Genomic DNA, 21,788 nt, shown 5'->3' with positions numbered 1-21,788 from the left:
GCACATACGGCATCAGCATCACATATGCACAAAATGACTTCTTTCTATTCCTTACCCAGCATGCCGTCTTTCTCTAGTAGAATGCCAAGCTGGTCCGTGACGGCGTACACGAGCACGCTTGTGGTGGCTGCCCTCACGCGAGGACAGTATGTGTGTGCGTTGCCAAGCCCGTCCAACAAAGGGAGTGCTTCCGGACAATAAACGGTCACCATGTTTGGCAGAGTCCTCTCCTCGCTTCCAGGGTCCAGCAGCCAGCACGCCACCTTGAGGCAAGACCATCAATAGACTGAGGAAGACAGTGACTGCTTTGGTGTAGATAGTCATTTCAGTTTATAGATATATGATGCAAATGTATGCTGCAAAAAATAGTTCCTCTGTCTTAGTAACATGTAGTATAAGACGTGCTTTGGTTAAAAAAGAGCACACCAAGAACTGCTGGTTTTGGGAGATCTTCAGCATCAGACAGAGTTATCTCTTGTTTTTTTCTGTGTGTGTAGTTCTCTCACCTTGGGGTCTTCACAGTTTTCCTCCAAGCTGACGTCGCAGCTCAACACCAGCATCTTGTACACCTGGATGATGTCATACGTAACCACTACACTCCCTTTAGCTGATGGCCCACTGAGACGGGCCTTCACGTGTTCCAGCCTCTCACCTACAGACAAACTCTCATCCAGGGCAGGAGGGGCGAGACTCAAACTCAAACCTGAGAAGCAATGGAAAGTTTATCATCTGTGGTAAGTGCTTGTGTATAAATGTGTGTGTGTGTGTGTGTGTGAGTACCCTGGGTCTGCTCTCGCTGAAAGGATATGTAGTAAGCATCTCTCGCTCCCCAGCAGACAGACAATCCAATCAGCACTGATCCATCACTGCCTCTTATTGGGAAACCATCAGCACCATGTAGCTTCGGGTGAACTGTTTACACACAAGAAATACACACTGAAAAACATTCTAAATCTCATTTTTTCTGAACGTAAATGCATCTGCATTGATCACCTTTCTTATGTTTGCCTCCGATTTCCCCTTCTGACACCTGCTGGTGCTGCTTCTCCCAGGCTATAGCTAAAGAGTATCGCTCTTTAGTTTTCCACTCCTCGACAAAGGTGTGGAAAAGCCGCCTGTCACTGCACACATCGATGATGGAGAAGGCGCTTTTGGAATTGCTAGAGGAAAGTGATGCATCTTGGGAGAGCTGGAGAGAGAAACCGTGGTAGGAGTCTGGAGGTGTCTTCTCGCAGGGAGGCTGCGGTTGTGTGGTATTCTCAGGCGGAAGAGGTTCTGGTTTGGATTTTTGATCTCTTTTTGAAGCTCCTGGTTGATCATTACTGGGACACTGGGATGTTTTCCCAGGCTGAGGACCTGAGGGAGTTGACTGCTTGAGCGGAGGGATGGCGAGAGGCGACTGAATAGAGGTAGTAGTTAGTTTTATTCTGGGTGTCACGGGTGGCGTCTCCTGAGTGGGTGGTATTAGGTCCCCGGCAGACTCTGGCCTCTCTGGTACAGTCTCAGTTACCTCTCTTGATGGTGACTTTGAGTGCCTCTCAGGGTCATGAGGGATTGCTACCTGCGTAGGTGGTTGAGAATGAACAGTGTGGTCATTATTGCCTCTGTGGCCCAATGTGCTGTTTTGCACAGGCTGATCAGACATACTAGGCCAGCGGTCAAAGATCTCCTGCAGACCTGGACTGCAATAAAAACTGCTCTCAGGTGCAATAATGACTTCTGGTACAGGCGTGGTTCCATTGTCCTTTTGTGAAACCCCAATTTCAGCATCGCTTTGTGGACCAGCTTGTGCAGGTGATGGCTGCTGTTCAGGAAGAACATGACCTTCCAGATGACCGCCCGCTTGCCTCTCTAAAAAGTGCTCGCCCACCAGTAGAGAGTCACCCCACTCCGACAGGTTGAAAGAGGATTCTCCCCACTGGATGGCTTCGTGCTTCTCTGCTTGCAGGTTGACAAGGAGCTCATTGCGGCGTTGCTCTTGTGTAGACAACAAGGGTTGTTCGCATCCTGTCTCTTTGTTGTCGGATTGGTCCAGGTCAGCTTGTTGTGGGCTCAGAGAGATCTCATACAGGCTGTCAAACAAGAAGCTGCTGCTTCGGTTTGGATTCTCTTGAGCCGCATTAGCCGGTTCATTGTTACTCTGATCTGCATAATTGTCAGCATCAACAGGAGAATTCTGTAGAAACATGAGGAAATTTGCATTGATATTTTTGCAAAAATGACATTTTAATACATTTCCTGTAGAGTGTGTTCATGAGCAACGACACGAGACACCCTTGCTCCACTTCAGATGTAAGAGGCTCTGACCCACTATTAGCTAAATGAGCCTGGCCCCACAAATATCAACTATTGACCAACTATCCATCAGTCAGCTAGAGCTACGGGAGCTACAGTATAATTCTAATCATTGTGTGTTTCATCTCTGAATAGGCTAACCTGGCATGATGTTGCAAAAAGCTATGCTCTGTTGCCAATATTTGTGTTTACCTAATATATACATTGCTTATCATTTGGTGGAAACATGTCAAAAATAAGATTAAGTTGTCATGATCATCACTCACCAGGCCAGTGGTGTCCAGGATGAGATCCAGTTGACTGACTGTCAGAGAAATATTGAACCGGGGGCATGCATTGTCCTGGGCTTGAAGTCCGCTTCTACCCTCATCATTGTCCTTCTGCTCCACAACTGCTTCTATCATTTCCTCATCGTGTACATGACCTGCTTCGTTTAAATCCTGCTGAAGTCTTTTATCGTCACTGAGTACTAAACCCGGCTGGACAATTATTCTTTCAGTTTGCGTGTCCAATTCAAAGCTGTCACCAAATGTCTGTTCCTGCGGTTTGGCATCCTGCTGCACTTCATCTCCTGCGTAAAGGTCAGGAGATGAAAACATGTCCACTTCTGTGCCTCGCACTCTCCTTCGCTTGGCTTCAGGTGACAATAATGGGTCTGAGGCAGTACCGGAGTCTGCGTTTTTCTCCAGCGGGAGACTTTCTTGGACGGGAAGAGGATCTACCTCAATAGGGTCATGTGGCCTGTCTGTTTGTATGGACTGGAGAACTTTGTTTAGGATCTGTGAATGCTTCAGTTTTCCTGGCTGCACAGGAGAGACACCAAGATCTGAAGTACTCCCAACTTCTGGTGACTTTGCATCAACACTGTGGTGTTCTTCCAACCTGGAAACCGGGGCTCTAAACCGAGGAAGAGGCATGGAGGGGAGATCTGGTTCAGGTGGTTGTTGGGGTTGAGGCGCCAGGCTGGGGACAATGTCATCCAATTCTTGTGTCATGCTCCTTACAGGAACAAAAGGCTCATGTGCTTCCTTCTTTCTGACTGAAAACTGACTTGTGCCTCCTTCGGGCGCTCTATTTTTTTCCCTGCTCTCTTCAGTTTTTGTTTCCCTTCTCTGTTCATTATTTTCCTTCTGTTGCATTAAAATGTCAATGCCCGACTTGTCCCTTGCACTCAAATCTTCCTCTCTATGCTCCTCCAGTTTGGCCTCAAGTGTCACATACTCTTTTCCGTGTTCTCCTTGTTTCATGTGTTCATTTTCCTCTCTACTGCTCTGTGAAATACCCTCAGCACCCACAGTACCGTTTCTCTGACCTACACCTCCATCTCTGCCTTGTTGTGAACTACGGACAGCAGGAGGACAAGGAGGGACCATTGACGGGTTCCATTGAATGCCCAGCAGTGCCAGGTCTCCCTGAAGCAGTAGTTTTGCCTCGGACACGATCGCAACAGCCGCTTCCTGCTCTGTCAGGGCCTGCCCGCCGCTGACCCACACACAGCGGAGGTTCCGACGCTCTGCGGCTTCCACCTCGCTCTCATCCACCGCACGCTTGGAACTGAGGAAGTAGACATGGCGCAAAATGGTTAAGTGGTTTTAATTAAACAGATGCTTAATGAAATTGGTTGCTATATCTTCTAGGGGGACAACAACAAACCACAATATACTTTACTACAGCTTGTAGAGCAGGATAGATTTACTATTCACTGACAATGAGTCAACACGGCCATTATTTTCAAAATAGTTAGCTCACACTGGCTAACACCAGTAGACTGTCTTGCCTATAGTGGCAGCATCATCATAGTCTGCGGCTGCATGAGTGCATCCTACACTGCGGCGCTGCGGTTCATTGTGGGGAAACATGAATTCCAACATGCACTGGGACCTCCGAAACCAGATCCTTATGCTCTAAGATTGAATCTCAAAACAATATATCGATACCTTCTTACTAAAGACATTTGTGGTTATGTATATCATTAACTTCATTAAATGCATGTAGTCACTTTTGTAAAAATGTAATAAAACCTTCATGCATGTTTTATGAACACTCATACCACAACTACCTCTTAAATGGGACAACATTCCTCAGGGCTTTCTCCACTTCTGCGACTGAAGCTCTGGCTAGTTCGGCAACAGTGCACAGACCTTGTGCATAGAGTGCTCGGGCCTGTGTCGCGCTGAGGAGGGAGACCCTCACCAGATCCACCAGCTCGCGTTGGACACCGAAACTCAGTCTGGTCTGGTACTGGGACAGGAGAAGCTCCATGTTGCTCCAGCCCAGACGTTTGCAGAACACTGTCACCATACCTGAGGGACAGATGTTGAACGTTGCAGTCAATAATACATTTAGTTGCAATAATATACTAGGTTGTTAGCAACTGAGTACCTGCATAAGTAGCAGCAGATTGCTGGAGAGACTGCAACTGCCCACGGTTGCAGTTGTATTTTGACGCCACTGTTCCCAAAGGCACCTCGTTCACCAGATCCTGTAGAACAAGAGTGGTGAAGAACCTGTGTGGGAATATCAACCCATAGATATATAATTTTTCATCTCCGACATGTTCTGCACTCTATAATAAATAGATAATAATTTACATAAATACACAACACTACCGTTTATGAATGGCCATTTGTCTACGCTGCTTTTCCGTCTTGACCACCAGTTTACCGCTGACTGAGCGAGCCAGGAATCCCTCCTCGATGCCCACCAGCTCAGCGACTCTCTTCATGGATGAGGGCAGCTGCTCCCAAAGACAGAAGAACTGATACCAATCAATGGCAGTCCACTCTGCATATAATGGTGTAATCTGGGGAGGGTGGGGGAAGGTTCAATTTTTATTATTGCTCCATGTTTAAAATGATTATCATTAGTTGTAGAATAATGTTAAATACCAGATAGATAACATGCAGGTCATTTTCCAGCACAAAGCCCTTCATAGCCCGCTGGAGGTCTGCAAATATTCCCAGTGCCTCAGGAGGAGAAAGGGAGGACGACATAGTGGCAGCACCGAGCTGGGTGGGAGAGTACTGCTCCTCTAGTAATGAAGCAATGATTAGAAGGAACTCATGTAGGAACATCAAGGTAACCAAAATATTACAAACAGTAAGTCATCAAAGCAAGCAGTACCTGAGCGTATGGCAGGATATTTTAAATTCAACTGTACCTTGTCCATCTTTGTGTACACTGATGAATTCATTTTCCATCAACCATTCAACACAAGCCTCAATCGCCCCTTTGTTGGTCTCTTCCTTGGACGCCTCTGTACTGTTGCATCTCATGCTGGCAGCCAGAAGTGAACATGAGGCATATAACCTTACATCTGCTGGAGTGCTGGCTACACCTCCCACGATGATCTACAGGATGCAATGACATGAATAAAGCACACAATACAATGCAATACAATATAATACAATGACAAACTGACCTCCAGAATGGCCCGCAGCATGCTGGTAGAAACACCTTCTCCCTCCCTTCTCACTAAGCAACTCCTGACTGGCTGAAGATCACCTTTCAGGAGAGTAATACCTTTCTGACGTTCTGTCTCCTTACACACTAGCACACTCTCACCTGAAAAAACCAAATGGACAAAATACATCAGTAGTCACAAATTTGTTATTTTCCATTCTGGACTTCAACTCTTTTCCTACCAGTTGTGTCCACTCCTTTCCTTCCTGCTCGTCCAGCCATCTGTTTGTAGGTGAGTGTATCCAGCAGGTGTCCATTGAATGTCGGAGTTCTAATAATGACCCTACGAGCGGGGAGATTGACTCCTGATGAGAGGGTCGACGTGGCAGCCAATACTTTGACCAGGCCCTGACGAAAGGCTCCCTCCAAGATGTCACGTTCATCAAAGGTGAGACCTGGAGAAACACACAAGTTTCTGTCTTTTTAGCACTGCATGGCTGTCTACATGAAACTACATATTTCATGAAATTAATGTATTCAACACGGCCATGGGAGCACTGTGGCTGATATAAGATAGTCAAGGTGTATTCAAGGAGATTAATCTTTAAACTAAACTTTTGGTGACATTTACAATAAATATATTCGATATGCCCGCCCTCGGCCATCTCTGTGTGGAGTTTGCATGTTCTCCCCGTGCATGTGTGGGTTTTCTCCGGGTACTCCGGTTTCCTCCCACATTCCAAAAACATGCTAGGTTAATTGGCCACTCCAAATTGTCCATAGGTATGAATGCGAGTGTGAATGGTTGTTTGTCTATATGTGCCCTGTGATTGGCTGGCGACCAGTCCAGGGTGTACCCCGCCTCTCGCCCGAAGACAGCTGGGATAGGCTCCAGCACCCCCCGCGACCCTCGTGAGGAAAAAGCGGTAGAAAATGAATGAATGAATGAATATTCGATATGCAATTCCAAAATGATCCTGATACTATAATATGGTTGTGCGTGTTTACCAGCATGGTGGAAGCCCACACCCCATGGGACAGTGCGTTTCAGGATGGGATCCAACCCAGCTGGAGTCCGACTCAACTGGGCTAAAACATCCAATAATCCCTCATGATCCAGGCACACAGGCTGGGCTTCTGAGTCACTGTCACGTCCTAGAATATATTTTCACAGGAAAATAATACTTTAAAATGTTTATGTGAAAATAAGTGTACCAACCCAAGTATAAGATTAATCCTTTTTGGGAAACATATATATTTTTAAACATTTACTGTGAATAATCCCATGTCATGAGAGATAACAAATACACACTAGTATGTTTGAGGTTGTAGAATTCTCTGGCGATGCCGTCGGCTAGTTTCTCACACCAGTTCTTGGCAGGACAGAAGATCAACACAGAGTGGCCGTCCCGCACCGTCTCATAACACAAGCTGACTATATGCTCGTCATCCCCCTTTTATGATCAAACACAGATGATTATAATGAAGCTGTGATTAAGTAGCTAAAACATAATTCACACTCTGTGCCAGTTACCTTAATCTGGAGTGCCGGAGTAAACTGTTGGACCACAGCGAGGTTCTTGTCAAGGATGTTGCAACCCACCTTAAGATGCTCCTGCAAGGGTACGGGTCTGTAATCAGTCTGGTAAAGCTCTGCCCCTAACCAGTCGGCCAGGAGGGAGAGGTTGGGCAAGGTGGCACTCATACCTACTATCTGTACCCCCTCAGAGTGGGATCTGTTGCAATAGGAAAACATAGGCAAGCCTCAATATTAGGAACATCAACACAGTCTAATAAGTACCGATACATAAACATATTAGGATTGTCTAGCCTTTGTAGATGACTGTGTTTAGTACTATTTTTTGTTCCAACACAACATTTGATTGTGGAGTTTTCAACTTAATGTCTACTGCACACACGATCTGAGATACAAACCCAGAGATGTTGTGTTTCTGCGTGACATAGCGAATTTTGGTCAAGAGGAGTTCCAGTAGATACCCTCTTCCGGAATCGCCAACCATGTGCAACTCATCCACCACAACCATACCTAAAGACATAAACATGACTGTGTAAATGCTTTTTGTTAATCATTTCTGAGTGCATATTCTCATTGTATAACGCCTAGTACACACCGAGTAAATGCATGTTGTTCTCCTCTATTAGCCTGTTAATGAGAGAGTTTGCTTTCTCTATGGTGCAAACAGCCACATCCACCGCTGCAAAACCTCCAACTGCTGATGTGCTTCCCATGAAGCCACCGACGCGCACTCCAGCCTCTTCAAATACGGTCTGCAAGGCCACAATTCACATTAGTGTACTACTTAGCTGCAACCAGCAGAGGTGCTGTTGATTCAGTCTCAAGTCTCACGACTTCCACTTTGGGAAGGTGAGCTACTCCTGTTCGTTTTCGTTTTCACCTGAAGGTAGTGCATCTTCTCTTTCGCCACAGAAACAAATGGCAAAATGAAGAGAGCTTTTCTTTTAGTCTCAAGGGTGCGTTTCAGCATCAGCAGCTCAGACACCAAAGTCTTTCCAGCACTAGTTGGAGCTAAAAATTGAAAAAAAAAATCTTTAAGAAAATGGCAATTTTTTTAACCTTAAAGGCATACATCATTTCACAAAAGTGAGTACACCTCTCACATTTCAGCAAGTATTTTTTTATAGTATACCTTTTTAAAGAAAATTGGTATACACTTTGGAGTAAGATAACCGCATCATGCCTACCTACTTGCCAGCTATTTAGACAATAATGGCTATGTGTTGAGTAATTTTTCATGTACGTACACCGACTAATCTAAAGTATATCCTGCTATTGTCCCTTGCCAGGATATTAAAAATGTAAGGGGTGTAGTCACATTTTTGGATATACTGTATATTCACTTCCTTACCAGAGTAGACCAGGTTACTTCCCTGCAGAACCTGGCCAAGAGTGAGGCACTGAGCCTGCCAGTCGAACATGTGAGTCACTTTGTGTTTGTGGTAGCATGCCAAGACTGGAGTGGGTAAGCCCCAGTTGGATAATAAAAGCTTGTCGTCTTGGTCGTTGGGAGCGCGCAAAGCTATGCCTGTGAAGCAGAAAAAAAAGAAAACAGAACATTTTGTCTGTGATTGTCAGTTCTTTAGTTCTCTATAACTGATTAGTGGAGTTATTGCTGGAAGGAATGGGTCAAAATGCATAATATAATGTCCTTTTTGGTAATAATGAGAATCCAGTGCTGCTTTACCTTTCTGAGGTAAAGTATCACTGAGCGTGCTGAGCTCTAGGCCGCTAGGAACAGTAAGCAAAGAGGCAGACTGATTCTGAAGTGATTGCTGCAGTTTGGATTTCTTCAATGCAGCAGCCATGCGTGTGGGACTAAACAAGATGTAGTCTCTTGAAACATTATGAGAAGGACGAATAATCATATTCTCATCGCCATTTTTTGAAAACGTCTGCCTGTTGAAACATAAAGAACAAAGAAAAGCATGAAGAGCAGACAGTAGCAAGTGGTTGCTATGGTTAGTTAACGCTCACCGAGGTAGGATTTCAGCTTGTTGGCCGTTTTTTGTTTCTGTGCTTTTGTTTCTTTTATTTTCGTTCTTCCGGCCACCAGCATGCTTTTCTGATTCCTCAGAGTCCTCACTGAAAAGAAGTCGTTGGGCGAGATCTTTGCAGTCGGCTCTCTTTGCAGAACTCTTGCTGTGTTCCTGGATGTTGTGAGGTCTGTGGCAAACAACTGGCTTCTTCTGTGCATCTATGCTGTTGCCAGTTGCTGCAGGATTCAATCCAGGGTCAATCACTTCCATTATCTGCAGTATCTCTTCATCAAGAGTCAGTGTGGATTCTTGTAGTGCAACCCCCTAAAGCATAAAATAAAAGGGAGGATGTGTCTCAAAAGGCAAAATCGTGTCCAACTCACCTTTGTGCTGCCTCTGCTTGGGGTTCCTGGCGTGTCTGTCTTTTTTAACAAGTTGTCTGTTGGCTCGTTGCTAGTATGTTGGATTGCAAACGTTGGTAAGAAAGACGTGATAAGGTTACATCTGAAATCTCCAAAAGACAACATACCATTTTTTCTTCTTGATTTGGTGCTGCCCCATGTAACTTTTCCTTTTCAAAGGATGACAGGGGCCACTCATGTTGTAAATATGCAGATTTTAACAAGCGTCTTGAGAGGTTGTCGTTACCTAACATGACATCTGTTTGGATTTTGCCGAGGGATGATAAACCAAGATAATTTTACCACGATCTCTTAAAACAATTAAGCTGGTAGAACAATTAACAGTTAATCGATTGTTTGGCGAGAGAGTATATATTTAGTTTGAAAATCAAAAATTCCGCCACAATGGCTGACGGTGCTTCACAGAAAACAGTCCGATGGAAAATAACGCAAACGTTTCATGTGTTCCAGGTGGCTAAAAATACAATATTTGCTATATTCAGTCGTAGAAAACACAAATAACGTAAAACGACGTATCCTGATAAAAAATACATTAATTAATTATATTAACCAAAAAATAACAATTACTGACAGACACGGTCGAATCTCAAGACAAGTGCGTATTGTCGTCGTATGATTTAAAGACACATATATGGTTATACACATTTAAAAGTATGGAGGCATATTATTATAATATTATTATTATTATAAAGTATATTATTTTGCTGGGCCTGTCTGGAGCACTAGGGCGTGAGCGAGCAGCTGGTGGGCGCGCCCGTTACGAAGTTGCTGAGGCTTCAAGATGGCGGAAGCCTTGACAGCTCAGGAGCACCTGGTAAGCGTGTCTCGACCGACTTTTCTCCTGCTTTTATTCTCTCAAAACCCTCAATATACGCTGAATTTTGTCTGTTTGCATTGCCTTAAGAAACAGGTGAAGAATAAGTTGGCATGGCCCCAATCGGACCCTCTTGTACGGGCGACTGTCTCCTGTGTGACTGACAGCGGTTAGCATGTGTTAGCATAACGGCGCTTCGCCGGGGACAGTTAACCCATGACTAAATCATACTAGTAAGAGCTGTTAAATTTCTGGACTTAATATTTTCACAGAGTCCAACTTATGTCATTCATATTTACTTAAAACATTTTTGTTACTGTCTCCATGGACGTGGCGTAGAGTCCCTGTGTAGCTGTCGTTAGCCTTCAGCTACCACATGCAATTTAGCCTTAAATGCTAACAACTACTGTTGTTCAGCATGGAAATTAATCGACATCGCTGTTTCTTACGACATGATACAGTGGGGTCCCACAGAGCAACGTTCCTGTTAATATGTCGCCTGAAATATTGGACTTTTCCCCCCCATTGGAGCTAACTCAGTCCAGCAGCGTTACAATTTATCAACGACAGTTCTGAAGTGAATCTCAGATCTCATAGTGAGCATCCATATATTTGTCGCAAGCGGAGCAAGCCTGTCATGGATAGTAAACAGATTACCTGACTACTTCATTTTAATCGCATGTCATGTTTGGTCCTTATGAAGGAAGGTTAAGCGTGAAATATGAAAAACTGTACACTACTATCTACATGTGAGTAGTTTCCACTAGTGTCACACCGTGGTGAAGTTAGTTTGCGTTGGACGTTGGATATTCGTCTCCGTAGGAACAGCGATAGTCCCCCTCACCGTGCCCGGGCTGCTGTCTCCTGCTGCCGGGAGCTCGCACGGAAGTGCCGCTCTCGGAGCTGCTTCTTGGTACTAGGGACAGTCAATAAATTTCCATTCACTTCTATTCCATTGACGAGAGAGTGCTAAAAAAAATATATATATATCTAAATCATACCAGAAATTGATCCATAACCATGTCAAATAATTAGTCCTACCATTAAAGCATTTAGCACACCCATTTTTAGCAGTTTTATATTTTATGACTTTTTAACATTAAAAAAATCAAAGATGTTGTATGAAAGCCCGCAGGCCATACAACCTAGGCACTTCAAGTCACTTTATATTAGTAATCCCATCCTCCTAGTACAATGCACACACCTATTTGTTTTTCAAGTATTGTTTAATAGGATTTATATGAATTGATATAGCAAAATCAAGGATAATATTCGATAGCTTCAAACACGAGCCTACTATTACGATGCACACCTTTTTGTGAAACTTTTCAATACTCTTGGTGAACTATAACGGTGCCGTTAGCACAGTGATAACAGATTGATTATTTGAGTGGTTTTCTAGCTGCAGTAGGGCTGATCATCAGGCACTCCACAAAGTGCGGGTCTAATCACTCGGACAAGACTTGCAGAGATGAGTACCATCTACCCCACATCACACAGTACCTGAGACATGTGATATCTTGTGTGACATGCACCATCATGCTCATGACCTATTCCACTTACTGCCTTCAGGGAAAAGAGACTGGTCTATTTGCTCCAGGCCCAACAGATTGATCGACAGCCTGTAGCCTCAACGTAACCGTAACTGCTAAAGGGACACCATTTATCGGATTGCTTTTATCTTCCCCATCTCATGTCCTGCGCTGCCCTGATCAGCTGCTGAACTTTTGATTACTGTGTTATCACTTTCTGCACTAATTATTGCTGGAGTATTACAAAGCAGTATTTATTCACTCCATCTGTGCACTTTGGCTATTATACATGTGTGCTACGCTGCATAAAAATTAATTGACAGGTGAATTGATTGAATTATTGTACTTATATTTTGAATGTTACAATTACAATAAATCCACATCATATGAGAACTGGCCTTGTAGTACCATGCACACCTTTTTGTTATTCTAATAATGTTTTATTAGGATTTTATATAACTTTTATACACAAATCTTCCAGATAATGTGACCTTTGACCTCTTAACCACATTATATCGGTAGGACTCCTTTGCTGGTACCATACAAACCTTTTTGTATATTAATTTTTTGACACAAATCATGTGGCGACTCCGTAATCAGAAAAAAGCCCGAAAGAAAACAAATTTTTAATAGCTTCCGGGTCATGTTACCTTTGACCTCTAAAGCACCTTATATCAATAGGACAAGCCTTTTTGCGCCATGCACACCTTTTTGCCGTTCTACTTAACTTTACTAAGATTTTGCATAACTTTTTTACACAAGTCATTTTTAATAGCTTCAAGGCCATGTGACCTTTGACCTCAAAACCACTTTGTATCAGTAGGACTAGTCTGCCAGTACCATACACACGTTTTTGCTTTTCTACTGATTTTTTTTTTATGTGAACTGTTATCAATAGCTTCCAGGTCATGTGACCTTTGACCTTCAAACCACTTTGTATACTAGTGATTTAGGTGTTTTTTGTTTTGTTTTTTTTTTAGCAAATGCTCTTCAATGGAATAGAAATGAATGGAAATTTATTGACGGTCCCTAGTAGAACAAGCAGCTCTGAGAGTGGCACTTCTGTGCATGCTCCCTGCAGCAGGAGAGAGCAGCCCAGGTACAGTGATGGGGACTACCGCTGTTCCTACCGCAACTTCACTACGGTACTAGTCACATGATAATAATCCAAGGATACATAAATACCGTGGAGCCTGTCTCTGGGCGAGAGACGGGGTACACCATGGAATGGTCGCCAGCCAGGAAGGCATTATGTTATTTAAAAAAAAAAGGAAATATTTGCCCTGGCAGAAATGCATGTCCTGGCAAAATCATCTGGACAATAGAGTGACATTTTGACACCCCCACTTGTAAATGTGTTTGCGGTTGGCCCAAGGTAATGATAATTACTTTTGCTGATTACTGCGCTATATTCTACTAGGGTATTGATTTGCAGTAAAATTCAACATCCCCACTGACGGACAGGATGCAGCAACAGCCTGTCGATTCACATGTGTAAATCTCTAGACCATGTGTCCAAAAGTGCGGCTTGGGGGCTATTTGCAGCCTGTGGCACATTGTAAAAATGCAGTTTAACAAGAACACTAAAAAGCAGTAATTTTGCAAGGATAAAGTCAAAATATTAAGAGGAAAAAAATTGCACTGTAACAATAAAATGTCATGTCATTTTACTATCATAAAGCTGAAATAGTAGATATATATTTTTTATATTGTGGGAAACAAAACAATACATTTGTAATTTTGGAAATTTGTATTTAGGTTGGGAAAAGATTATCATGTTACAAGAATAAAGACACAATATTATGGGAATTAAGTCATAATTACGAGAGTTGGAAAAGTTAGAATACATCTATCCATCCATTTTCTATACCGCTTATCCTCAAGAGTCGCGGGCATGCTGGAGCCTATCCCAGCTGTCTTTGGTCGAATTTACGATGACTTGTCTTTTAGGATTTCTAGATTTCTAGGATTTCTAGATTTTTGGGTTTTCTAGGAGAACATATATTTCACTCAGATCACTTTTCCTGGTGTCCAGTTATGCATTTTTTCATTCTTGTTACACTCCTCTCATGTCTTTTTCCCCCCCTCCCATCTCCTGCCAGGCTGTGGAGGAGTTCCTGAGTGAGGTGCGTCACAGGGAGCAGCCTCACAGTGCCGGGCTCGTCTCCCGACCCACAGCCGTCAAGTTTCTTATGGCCCGGAAGTTTGACGTCCCCCGTGCCATCAACCTCCTTCAAGCATACAAGGTACAGCTGGGCCTTGACTTACCTTTTGTGTAATTTTTCTGAAATGATCCAGATTGTCAATCGCCTGACAGTGATGCAACTTACATTGTTGTTTCAGTATTTCCCCTGGTGGGGAACACTTGGGCTGCATTTTCCAACAAAAATCCAACATTTTAGTAATCGAGTATTCTATTGAAAATTCCATCAATTAATTAAATTAAACTAATTAATTAAATTAAACAGTAAACTGGTAGAACAATTTTGCTTGGTTAAAGAGCTTCACTTAACAATGAATGACTAATTGGTTTCACTTTTTTTAGATATTATCTCAAATATTACTGTCAGCATTTATTTATTAAATTCACATTGTAGAGATACAAACATTGCATAGCAACAAACTTGATTTGTTGTGGTATATGATTGCCACGCTTCAACGGATACACATCACGGTGGTCAACTTGCTTTTTATCCTGAAATCCTCCCGCTCATTTTTATTTTCAGTAATTTTTTATTCTATGTTTTTGATCGATAACTAAATTTATCCATAATCATGACAGGCCTGGTCGGTGGTAATGTTGACTTTAAGGTCGTTTTTACAGGCTTGAATGAAAGATGCAAAAGTTAACTTTAAATACCGTTCTCTCAGTCTTTTCCTCCTCTCCTTATCCGTCATGTGGCAAAAGGTCAGACAGGCGAATACGGTGCACATTTTTCAAAGTGAAGTGTAATGAAACATTTTTGTTATTCGCTATTGAAATGTAAGATTTTCATTTCAAATTAATTATGACCTGTGTTGTGATCTGGCATGTAAGAAAATACAGTGAACTTGACCTTTTTGGGGCGGGTGCATTTGGTAGAAGTAGAATTTTTCAGCAATGGCTTCAGGCACATATCACAACATGTCACATGGTGGATGCTGTTGAAGAATTTGTAGCAAAGCAGACATGTTGCATCCAGAAAACAAAGCATTTCAGGACTTTGCATACCTTTCAAAGATATTACATTCATTGTTAATCAACTTATGAAGGTGGGAACACCAGACAGATTATGGTTTACACCTCTGAACTATGTTATAGCAACCTGTACTATAATGCAAAGAGACTGATTTTTTTTTTTCAAATCACACACCTTGAGTCTATTCTTTTTTTGTGGACTGATACTGTGATTAAAGCAAACGGAGTCTTATCATTAATATTTATTTTACGACATGCTGCAAGCCAATGACTGTTTTCTTTTCTCAGAACACAAGACTCAAAGAGGGCATCATCAATATCAATCCAGATGAGGAGCCACTCCGCTCCGAGCTGCTCAGTGGCAAATTCACAGTCCTGGTGAGTGGTGGAGACCCGAATATCATTTTACAAATATCGATCTCCTGTTTGTATCAGAATTTGCACACATAATTGTGCTTCTCCTTACCAACGATGATATGTTCCCTCCAGCCTGGGCGTGATGCAAACGGTGCCGCCCTGGCGCTCTTCACTGCTCGTCTCCATCGGCCAGACATAACCACACACAAAGCGGTGCTCCAGGCCATCATCTATCAGCTGGATAAAGCCATAGAGAGGTAATGCATCCCTCAACTCTGCTTTTTAACTGGCTATGTTTGCTTATATGCTTAAGTCATGAACCTGAAGCTCATTTCTAAATGTTTTTTCTTTTTTTCCCCCTTAGTGTTCAAACCCAGAGAGATGGACTCATATTTATCTATGACATGACCAACTCCAGCTATGGGAATTTTGACTATGATCTCTGTGTCAAGATACTCAATCTGCTCAAGGTTAATACAAGGAATATTGTCTTCTAGGTTGTATAGATTTATTATAAGACAACTCTCTCATTGAATACGGTTTGCTTCTCCCAGGGGGCGTTTCCTGCTCGTCTAAAATGTGTCTTCATTGTGTCGTCTCCTCTTTGGTTCCGAGCACCTTTTGCAGTTCTGCGCCTCTTCGTGCGTGAAAAACTGAGAGAACGGGTACGTCTGTTTTTAGGTCTCTATTGAGGATAGATCATGATCTCTGCTATTTTAAGTCAGCTGAAATGTTCTTCATCCACCAGGTATGCACAGTGAAGGCTCAAGAGCTGGCCAGTCACATCCCGGTCTCCTCCCTCCCAGAGCACCTTAGTGGGACTTCCCAGTATAGCCACGTGGCCTGGATCCAGTCCTGTGTCAACGCTAACACTGTTGAGGGGGATACACAAGAACATGATGCCCATGACTGCGTGGGAAGCCTTCTGCGCTCTTACAGTCAGGAGTGTGGCGACCCGAGCGTCGGTGCCAAACTGTCTCACACCCATTTAAATACCCAGCTGGGCTCAGGGCTAGCTGCAGGTAACTCGAATTGCTACGACGATAACAATGCTAACCCTCACAACCACTGCGGTGTGGAGGAGGGCAGGACTCAAGGACACCCTCAGCAAAGCCCGCATTCTGCTGCTAACAGGCTACAGGGGAGCCATCAACACTGGAACGGGTCGGCTGTGAGTGGAACCAACATGAGTCCTAATTCTAATATGAATGGTCGTGGCCACCAAGCACCACCTCAGTCAGACACGCCCCCTGACACTCCACTCTCTCACAAGGACGACGACGGCGACGACGCAGCAACTGTAAAAACAACAGACTCTGAACATATACATCTGAATGAGAATATTAAAGAGGCGGATGAAGAGGACGAGGAAGGAGTGCCGCCTTTGCCCCAAAAATCTTTACCTCGACCACCTCACCAGCCCGCCTCACAGTCGCCACCGTTGTCGTCATGGGGTCCAGATGTTGAGGATTCCTGCATGCAGGAGTCCATTCACATGCCGGAACAGGGAGGAATGGCAGTGCGTGAGTTGGTGGAGCATATCAAGAGGAAGAAGAAGAAAGGGATCTATCAGGAATATGAAGAGATTCGCAAGGAGCCCCCAGCAGGCACCTTTGATTACTCCAAGTAAGATATTCTGTCAGACATGTACTGCTGTTTTAATTATTATTTTTTAATTTCTGAATTGTTGTTTTCTTTGTTCTTGGGCTTATTGCTAGTATTAATGAGGTCAAATGGGGAACATCATTCTGTTCTTTTGTACCTCATATGCATACAATGATAGTTTTGGTTTATCTATCATTGTAAAGCGGTTAGGCCATATGTGTTTGACCCTGGTACACATTAGGTCACATTAGGTCTGATGCTGTAATCTCGCGAGAGGGTACGTGACGCGCGCAAAGTCTGTAGAAATGATTTAGAGTTCCATACAAATCCAAGGACAAGCTAAAATCTTTTATTGTTTTGACATTCTTGGCTTGTGTATCAACATGCCTGTTGGCAGCAGTTTTTCTTTACCTATTTGTATCTTTCTGTACAGGAAACTGTCCAATCAGCTCAAGAACCGATACAGCGATGTTCTCTGTCTCGACCAGTCCAGAGTACGCCTCTGCCAGTTCTGTGATGACGAGGACGAGGTAATAATAAACCCCTCTAAACTGTTCATTCTCTCGGTGCAGAGCTTCTTTAATACATGTACAACATTTTGTGCGAGAGGCCTTATTGAGTAGTGATTCACCACCACGCTCAAATCACCCACCCACTCTTCTGCTGCCGTCTGTCTTGCAGACATCAGATTACATCAATGCCAGTTTCATGGACGGCTTCAAGAGGAGAAAGGCCTACATTGCTACTCAGGGTTAGCAGCGCACATTCTACTCTTCATTAGCTTAATGACATCTTGCAGCGCATACACTTGCTGGCCTGTCCCAAATTCCGAAATTGAGATTGTATTTTTGTCTCTCAGGTCCTTTGCCCAAAACATTTGGGGACTTTTGGCGCATGGTGTGGGAGCAGATGGTACTTATCATTGTAATGACAACCAGGTACTTTTTATGTATAATAATTAGATATAATTACATACACAAAGTTAGTAGTGGTTATATATGTATATATTGTTTTTGTTTCAGAGTGGTGGAGCGAGGGCGTGTTAAGTGTGGTCAGTATTGGCCACTGGAGGAAGGCAGAGCAGAGCAGCATGGATGTTTCCTCATCAGGAACACCCACATTCAGGTTTTCCAGGACTTCAAACTCTCTCATTTGGAAATCTATAATACTCAAGTGAGTTGTTACTTCATGATGGGCAGCCATCCATTATTTATTTTATTTAAGAGTGTAAATTCAAACCCTAAAAACAACATTATCATGTTTCTGAGAACAAGGTTTATACACTCACCAGACACATTGAGTGCCCTTGGAAATGGCTACGAATTACCTTTTTTAGTTAGATGCATGAGCACTGATAAATTGATAAGTATTTGTCCTATACGTTTTGCCCAGCTGTTGGGACGCTTCCATTTGAATGGGTTCAACTTTGAAGCTTTGCTTTTGTCCACTCCCAATCACTATGATTTAAGTGTGCATATTAATTTGATATTAGCGTTCTGGACTTTGGAGCGGATGCCTCAGGTTCGAATCTCCAGTAAGCATTATCAGTATTTGTCAAGGAAGGGCATTTGGAATATAAAGGGCTCAAGCTAAAAAATCAGTATGCAGGTCAAAAAGATCCACTGTTGCGACTCTGTAAGGACAAAGCCGAAAGAAACAAACAAACCAAATGGAAAGGGAACGTTTAACAAACATGATGAAACAGTATCACAAAAATAGAACCAGCGATAAACCATCATTTTCAGAGTAATCTCCACCCTCTCAAACTGGCACACGCATACACGCATTGACAGGTTCTCTCAGTTGGGAATTGAATATGAATAAAACTTCATGACTTAATCATTTAACTTATATGTTCATGTAACTCTCCTTCCTTCTTTGCACTGAGACACATTCAGGCGCACTCGTAATTATGTATGTTAGGCGCTTGTTGTTTATCATTTTTATTTATGTACCCCCATGACAATTGGCGTACCTCACTTTGGGAACCTAGGTGGGCCACTAGATGTCATGAAATTGTGCGGGTGTACCAAGTGTTCCAGCCAGTGAATTTTTCTTTTTCTTTCTTTTTTTTAGTCTGGGGAGAGACGAGAGGTCTTCCACTACCTCTATGTCAGCTGGCCAGACTTTGGGGTGCCCAAAAGTGCGTCTGCCATGTTAGACTTTCGCGAGCATGTACTTCAGAGGCAGGATGCCGCCGTCCAGAGTCTGGGTTCCAGTTGGACAGGGTCTCCAGGGGGCCCTCCTGTGGTTGTACACTGCAGTGCCGGCATTGGCCGGACAGGTAATGCAAATTGTACAAGTCTGGACAAATCAGCATGAAAGTCCATTTGTGTTCTGACAGGCCTTTTAAATGATCTTGTTTTTGTTTCTGAGAGAACGGCACCCGACTAATGGAATATCTGCTTTCTCCTTTGCTGTTTCTCGGCAACGTTGTCTCAAACAATATTGATTTCCTCTCCTATGCTCCCCTACTTCGTGGCTTAGGCACCTTCTGCACACTGGACATTTGCCTGGACCGGCTGGAGGACATCGGCACAGTAGACATCCGTCAGACTGTCCGGCGCATGCGTACACAGAGGGCTTTCAGCATCCAGACCTGGGACCAATACTATTTCTGCTACACCGCTGTCATCGAGTACGCCATGCGCCGTGGCAAGCTCAGCCCGGTGCAGTGGTCCGACTCGGACATAGAAACAGACAGCGAATGAGTGACACGTACGAATGGAATAGCCCAACTTAAGCCATTGTCATAGGATGGAGTAGAAAGGGGCCATCAGAGAGGGGAGAAGCATGGACGTCATGTTTTTGCACTTGATGCTCCGATACATGTTCATCCCTCACGTGAACACATACACACACACACACACACACACAGAGGGAGAGACAAAGTGCTTCCTGTAAATGAAAATACAGGAAGTGGAGAGTGCGAGCTACGTCTATGAACAAGTCCTGCCAATTTCAGGGTAAAACCGCAGGGGAGCTCGTCTTCCTTGCACTTGTCTCCTTGACAAGAACCTTGTAGCATTTTTCTATTGACTTTCACATGAGGAATGGCAAACTTGAACCCACCAAAACCCTCATCCAGGTTCCTCTTTGTATCCTTTTTTTAGAGGGAGTGCTCTGCATCAGACATGGTGTCACAGATCATGTGGATTTTATTTATTTTATTTTTTGTCATATGTTTTTTTTTGTTTTTTTTTGTCCTTTCATATTGTGTGTGTATGTAGACTAGACTTTTCAAAGCCAAAGTCGTCACCTCAAATGCTTGGATGTAGTCCTTACTAAGATATAGACTGAAACCATGTATATTCTTGTAACATACAGTACATTTATACATCATTGTGCATAGTAACCTCTTGAAGCCTTGTTTAATATAATTGTTTTAAAGCTGGACAGGAAAATATCTGTCGCAAGCCAGGCTATTAGAAAAAGAATTGTATTAAAAATGATCTCATGCCAAGTCTTCACATTTTACTCTACTTTAATTGGATATTTTCAAGTGATTTGGCCTTAAATTACAAAGCTGTCAACTGTGTATCCTCCAGTAGTCCATTACTCTTTTCAGTGTTACTCCAAGTTCTTGAGACATACTTTGCCTCAAATAATTGTGCCTTCAGGTTTCTCTTTTTGTTTCTCACAGTGCAGCAAATATAGTAATAACAGCCAAGCTTGTGCACGCTGACTATGGGTCACACAGGACATGATGCACACTTCTTGCCTTCAGTGCTGCCACTAAGGGAGTAATAGGACGTAGTGAGTGGTTCCTCTTTATCATTTGACCTCAGGGTGCAATTTTTTGTTTCTTTAAAGATCTGTTACAGCACTGTGCATCTAAATTATCACAAAAACATCTTTATTTTGTATTTTTTCACTGTATTTTCTCCTGGTGTAATATTTCTCTTTGTAGGAAAAAAAAAAAACATTGAATGTTGGTACGAACCACAACAGAATCATGTGATAAGCTGAACAAATCAAATAGGAATTGAACTATATCTATATTTTTGTTGTTAAACAGTGGCATACATTGTTGAGTATCCCCTATCATAGTATTTTCACAACTGACTTATATAAATGATTGCTTGTGAGTACTTTTAGAGAATTTAAGTCTTACGGTCTGGCCAAGGAAAGCGTTGCTGTGATGATTGATGGTTTGTTTGCATGGACAGAGAGCCTTGAATGTTTTAAAGGGGACTGCTATTGGGTTCATGTTTGTGTAATTGTACCCCTCTAATGCCAAAGTCCCAGGCTCACCTTCGATGTATCCTCTGCATGGACCTACCGGTGCAGCCTCACATCCACACACATGTAGGAGGAGCACGTTGAGGATGTTCTAATAACAAAGGTCATGCTATGGAGCTACATTTTTTCAATTGTTATACGAGGAGCGCATAAAAAAACAAGATCATTTGTCATCCATGTTGTTTTTAATGTTATCATGTATGTTCTTGTGATTGAATGATGGCCTTTTTACACCCTGTATGCCTGGCTGGCCCATTAAAGCAATGCTATCACTAAAAGTGTACAAAGTTTCTCATCTTTTACACTCTGCTATTGTAATACTACATGAATCAGAAGCAGTTTTATTATGTCTTCTCAAGGGACTATACTATATCCAAATTCATTCATTTGGACAGCCACAAAAAGCTTTGGTAGGTGGTGGCAAA

General features: G+C 43.0%; 2 protein-coding genes across 3 annotated transcripts in view; one reads left to right on the top strand and one right to left on the bottom strand.

Annotated features, from left to right (window-relative positions):
* Positions 1-10,873, bottom strand: part of polq (polymerase (DNA directed), theta) — a 15,520-nt gene extending 4,647 nt beyond the window's left edge. Inside the window, exons 1-23 of the mRNA XM_058061259.1 lie at positions 9,743-10,873; positions 9,597-9,666; positions 9,212-9,537; positions 8,922-9,133; positions 8,586-8,762; positions 8,115-8,245; positions 7,830-7,986; positions 7,633-7,744; positions 7,232-7,433; positions 7,010-7,151; positions 6,706-6,852; positions 5,940-6,152; positions 5,717-5,859; positions 5,456-5,645; positions 5,184-5,326; positions 4,905-5,098; positions 4,678-4,802; positions 4,355-4,598; positions 2,562-3,849; positions 994-2,176; positions 781-912; positions 507-703; positions 56-263 (exon numbers count right to left, since the gene is read on the bottom strand). Of these exons, the coding sequence (XP_057917242.1) occupies positions 56-263; positions 507-703; positions 781-912; positions 994-2,176; positions 2,562-3,849; positions 4,355-4,598; positions 4,678-4,802; positions 4,905-5,098; positions 5,184-5,326; positions 5,456-5,645; positions 5,717-5,859; positions 5,940-6,152; positions 6,706-6,852; positions 7,010-7,151; positions 7,232-7,433; positions 7,633-7,744; positions 7,830-7,986; positions 8,115-8,245; positions 8,586-8,762; positions 8,922-9,133; positions 9,212-9,537; positions 9,597-9,666; positions 9,743-9,813 (6,007 nt within the window). The 5' untranslated portion in view covers positions 9,814-10,873. The remainder of the gene's footprint in view (positions 1-55; positions 264-506; positions 704-780; positions 913-993; positions 2,177-2,561; positions 3,850-4,354; positions 4,599-4,677; positions 4,803-4,904; positions 5,099-5,183; positions 5,327-5,455; positions 5,646-5,716; positions 5,860-5,939; positions 6,153-6,705; positions 6,853-7,009; positions 7,152-7,231; positions 7,434-7,632; positions 7,745-7,829; positions 7,987-8,114; positions 8,246-8,585; positions 8,763-8,921; positions 9,134-9,211; positions 9,538-9,596; positions 9,667-9,742) is intronic.
* On the top strand, positions 9,966-21,638 carry ptpn9b (protein tyrosine phosphatase non-receptor type 9b). 2 transcript variants are annotated; one of them, XM_058061681.1, is made up of 13 exons: positions 9,966-10,449; positions 14,084-14,227; positions 15,448-15,537; positions 15,649-15,773; positions 15,881-15,986; positions 16,071-16,181; positions 16,265-17,142; positions 17,555-17,651; positions 17,803-17,872; positions 17,981-18,059; positions 18,144-18,294; positions 19,198-19,405; positions 19,609-21,638. In XM_058061681.1, the coding sequence occupies exons 1-13, from the start codon at positions 10,417-10,419 to the stop codon at positions 19,830-19,832; spliced, it is 2,316 nt and encodes a 771-aa protein (XP_057917664.1). In that variant the 5' UTR covers positions 9,966-10,416; the 3' UTR covers positions 19,833-21,638. The 2 variants fall into 2 exon arrangements, with proteins under 2 accessions (XP_057917664.1, XP_057917743.1); XM_058061760.1 differs by lacking the exon at positions 9,966-10,449 and adding an exon at positions 10,503-10,682.
* Positions 21,639-21,788: the final 150 nt, after the last annotated feature.

The sequence above is a fragment of the Doryrhamphus excisus genome, chromosome 1 (assembly GCF_030265055.1).
Source record: "Doryrhamphus excisus isolate RoL2022-K1 chromosome 1, RoL_Dexc_1.0, whole genome shotgun sequence".
NCBI lineage: Eukaryota > Metazoa > Chordata > Actinopteri > Syngnathiformes > Syngnathidae > Doryrhamphus > Doryrhamphus excisus.
Note: the sequence above shows the minus strand (reverse complement) of the source record. Positions and strands in the feature narration are given on the sequence as shown.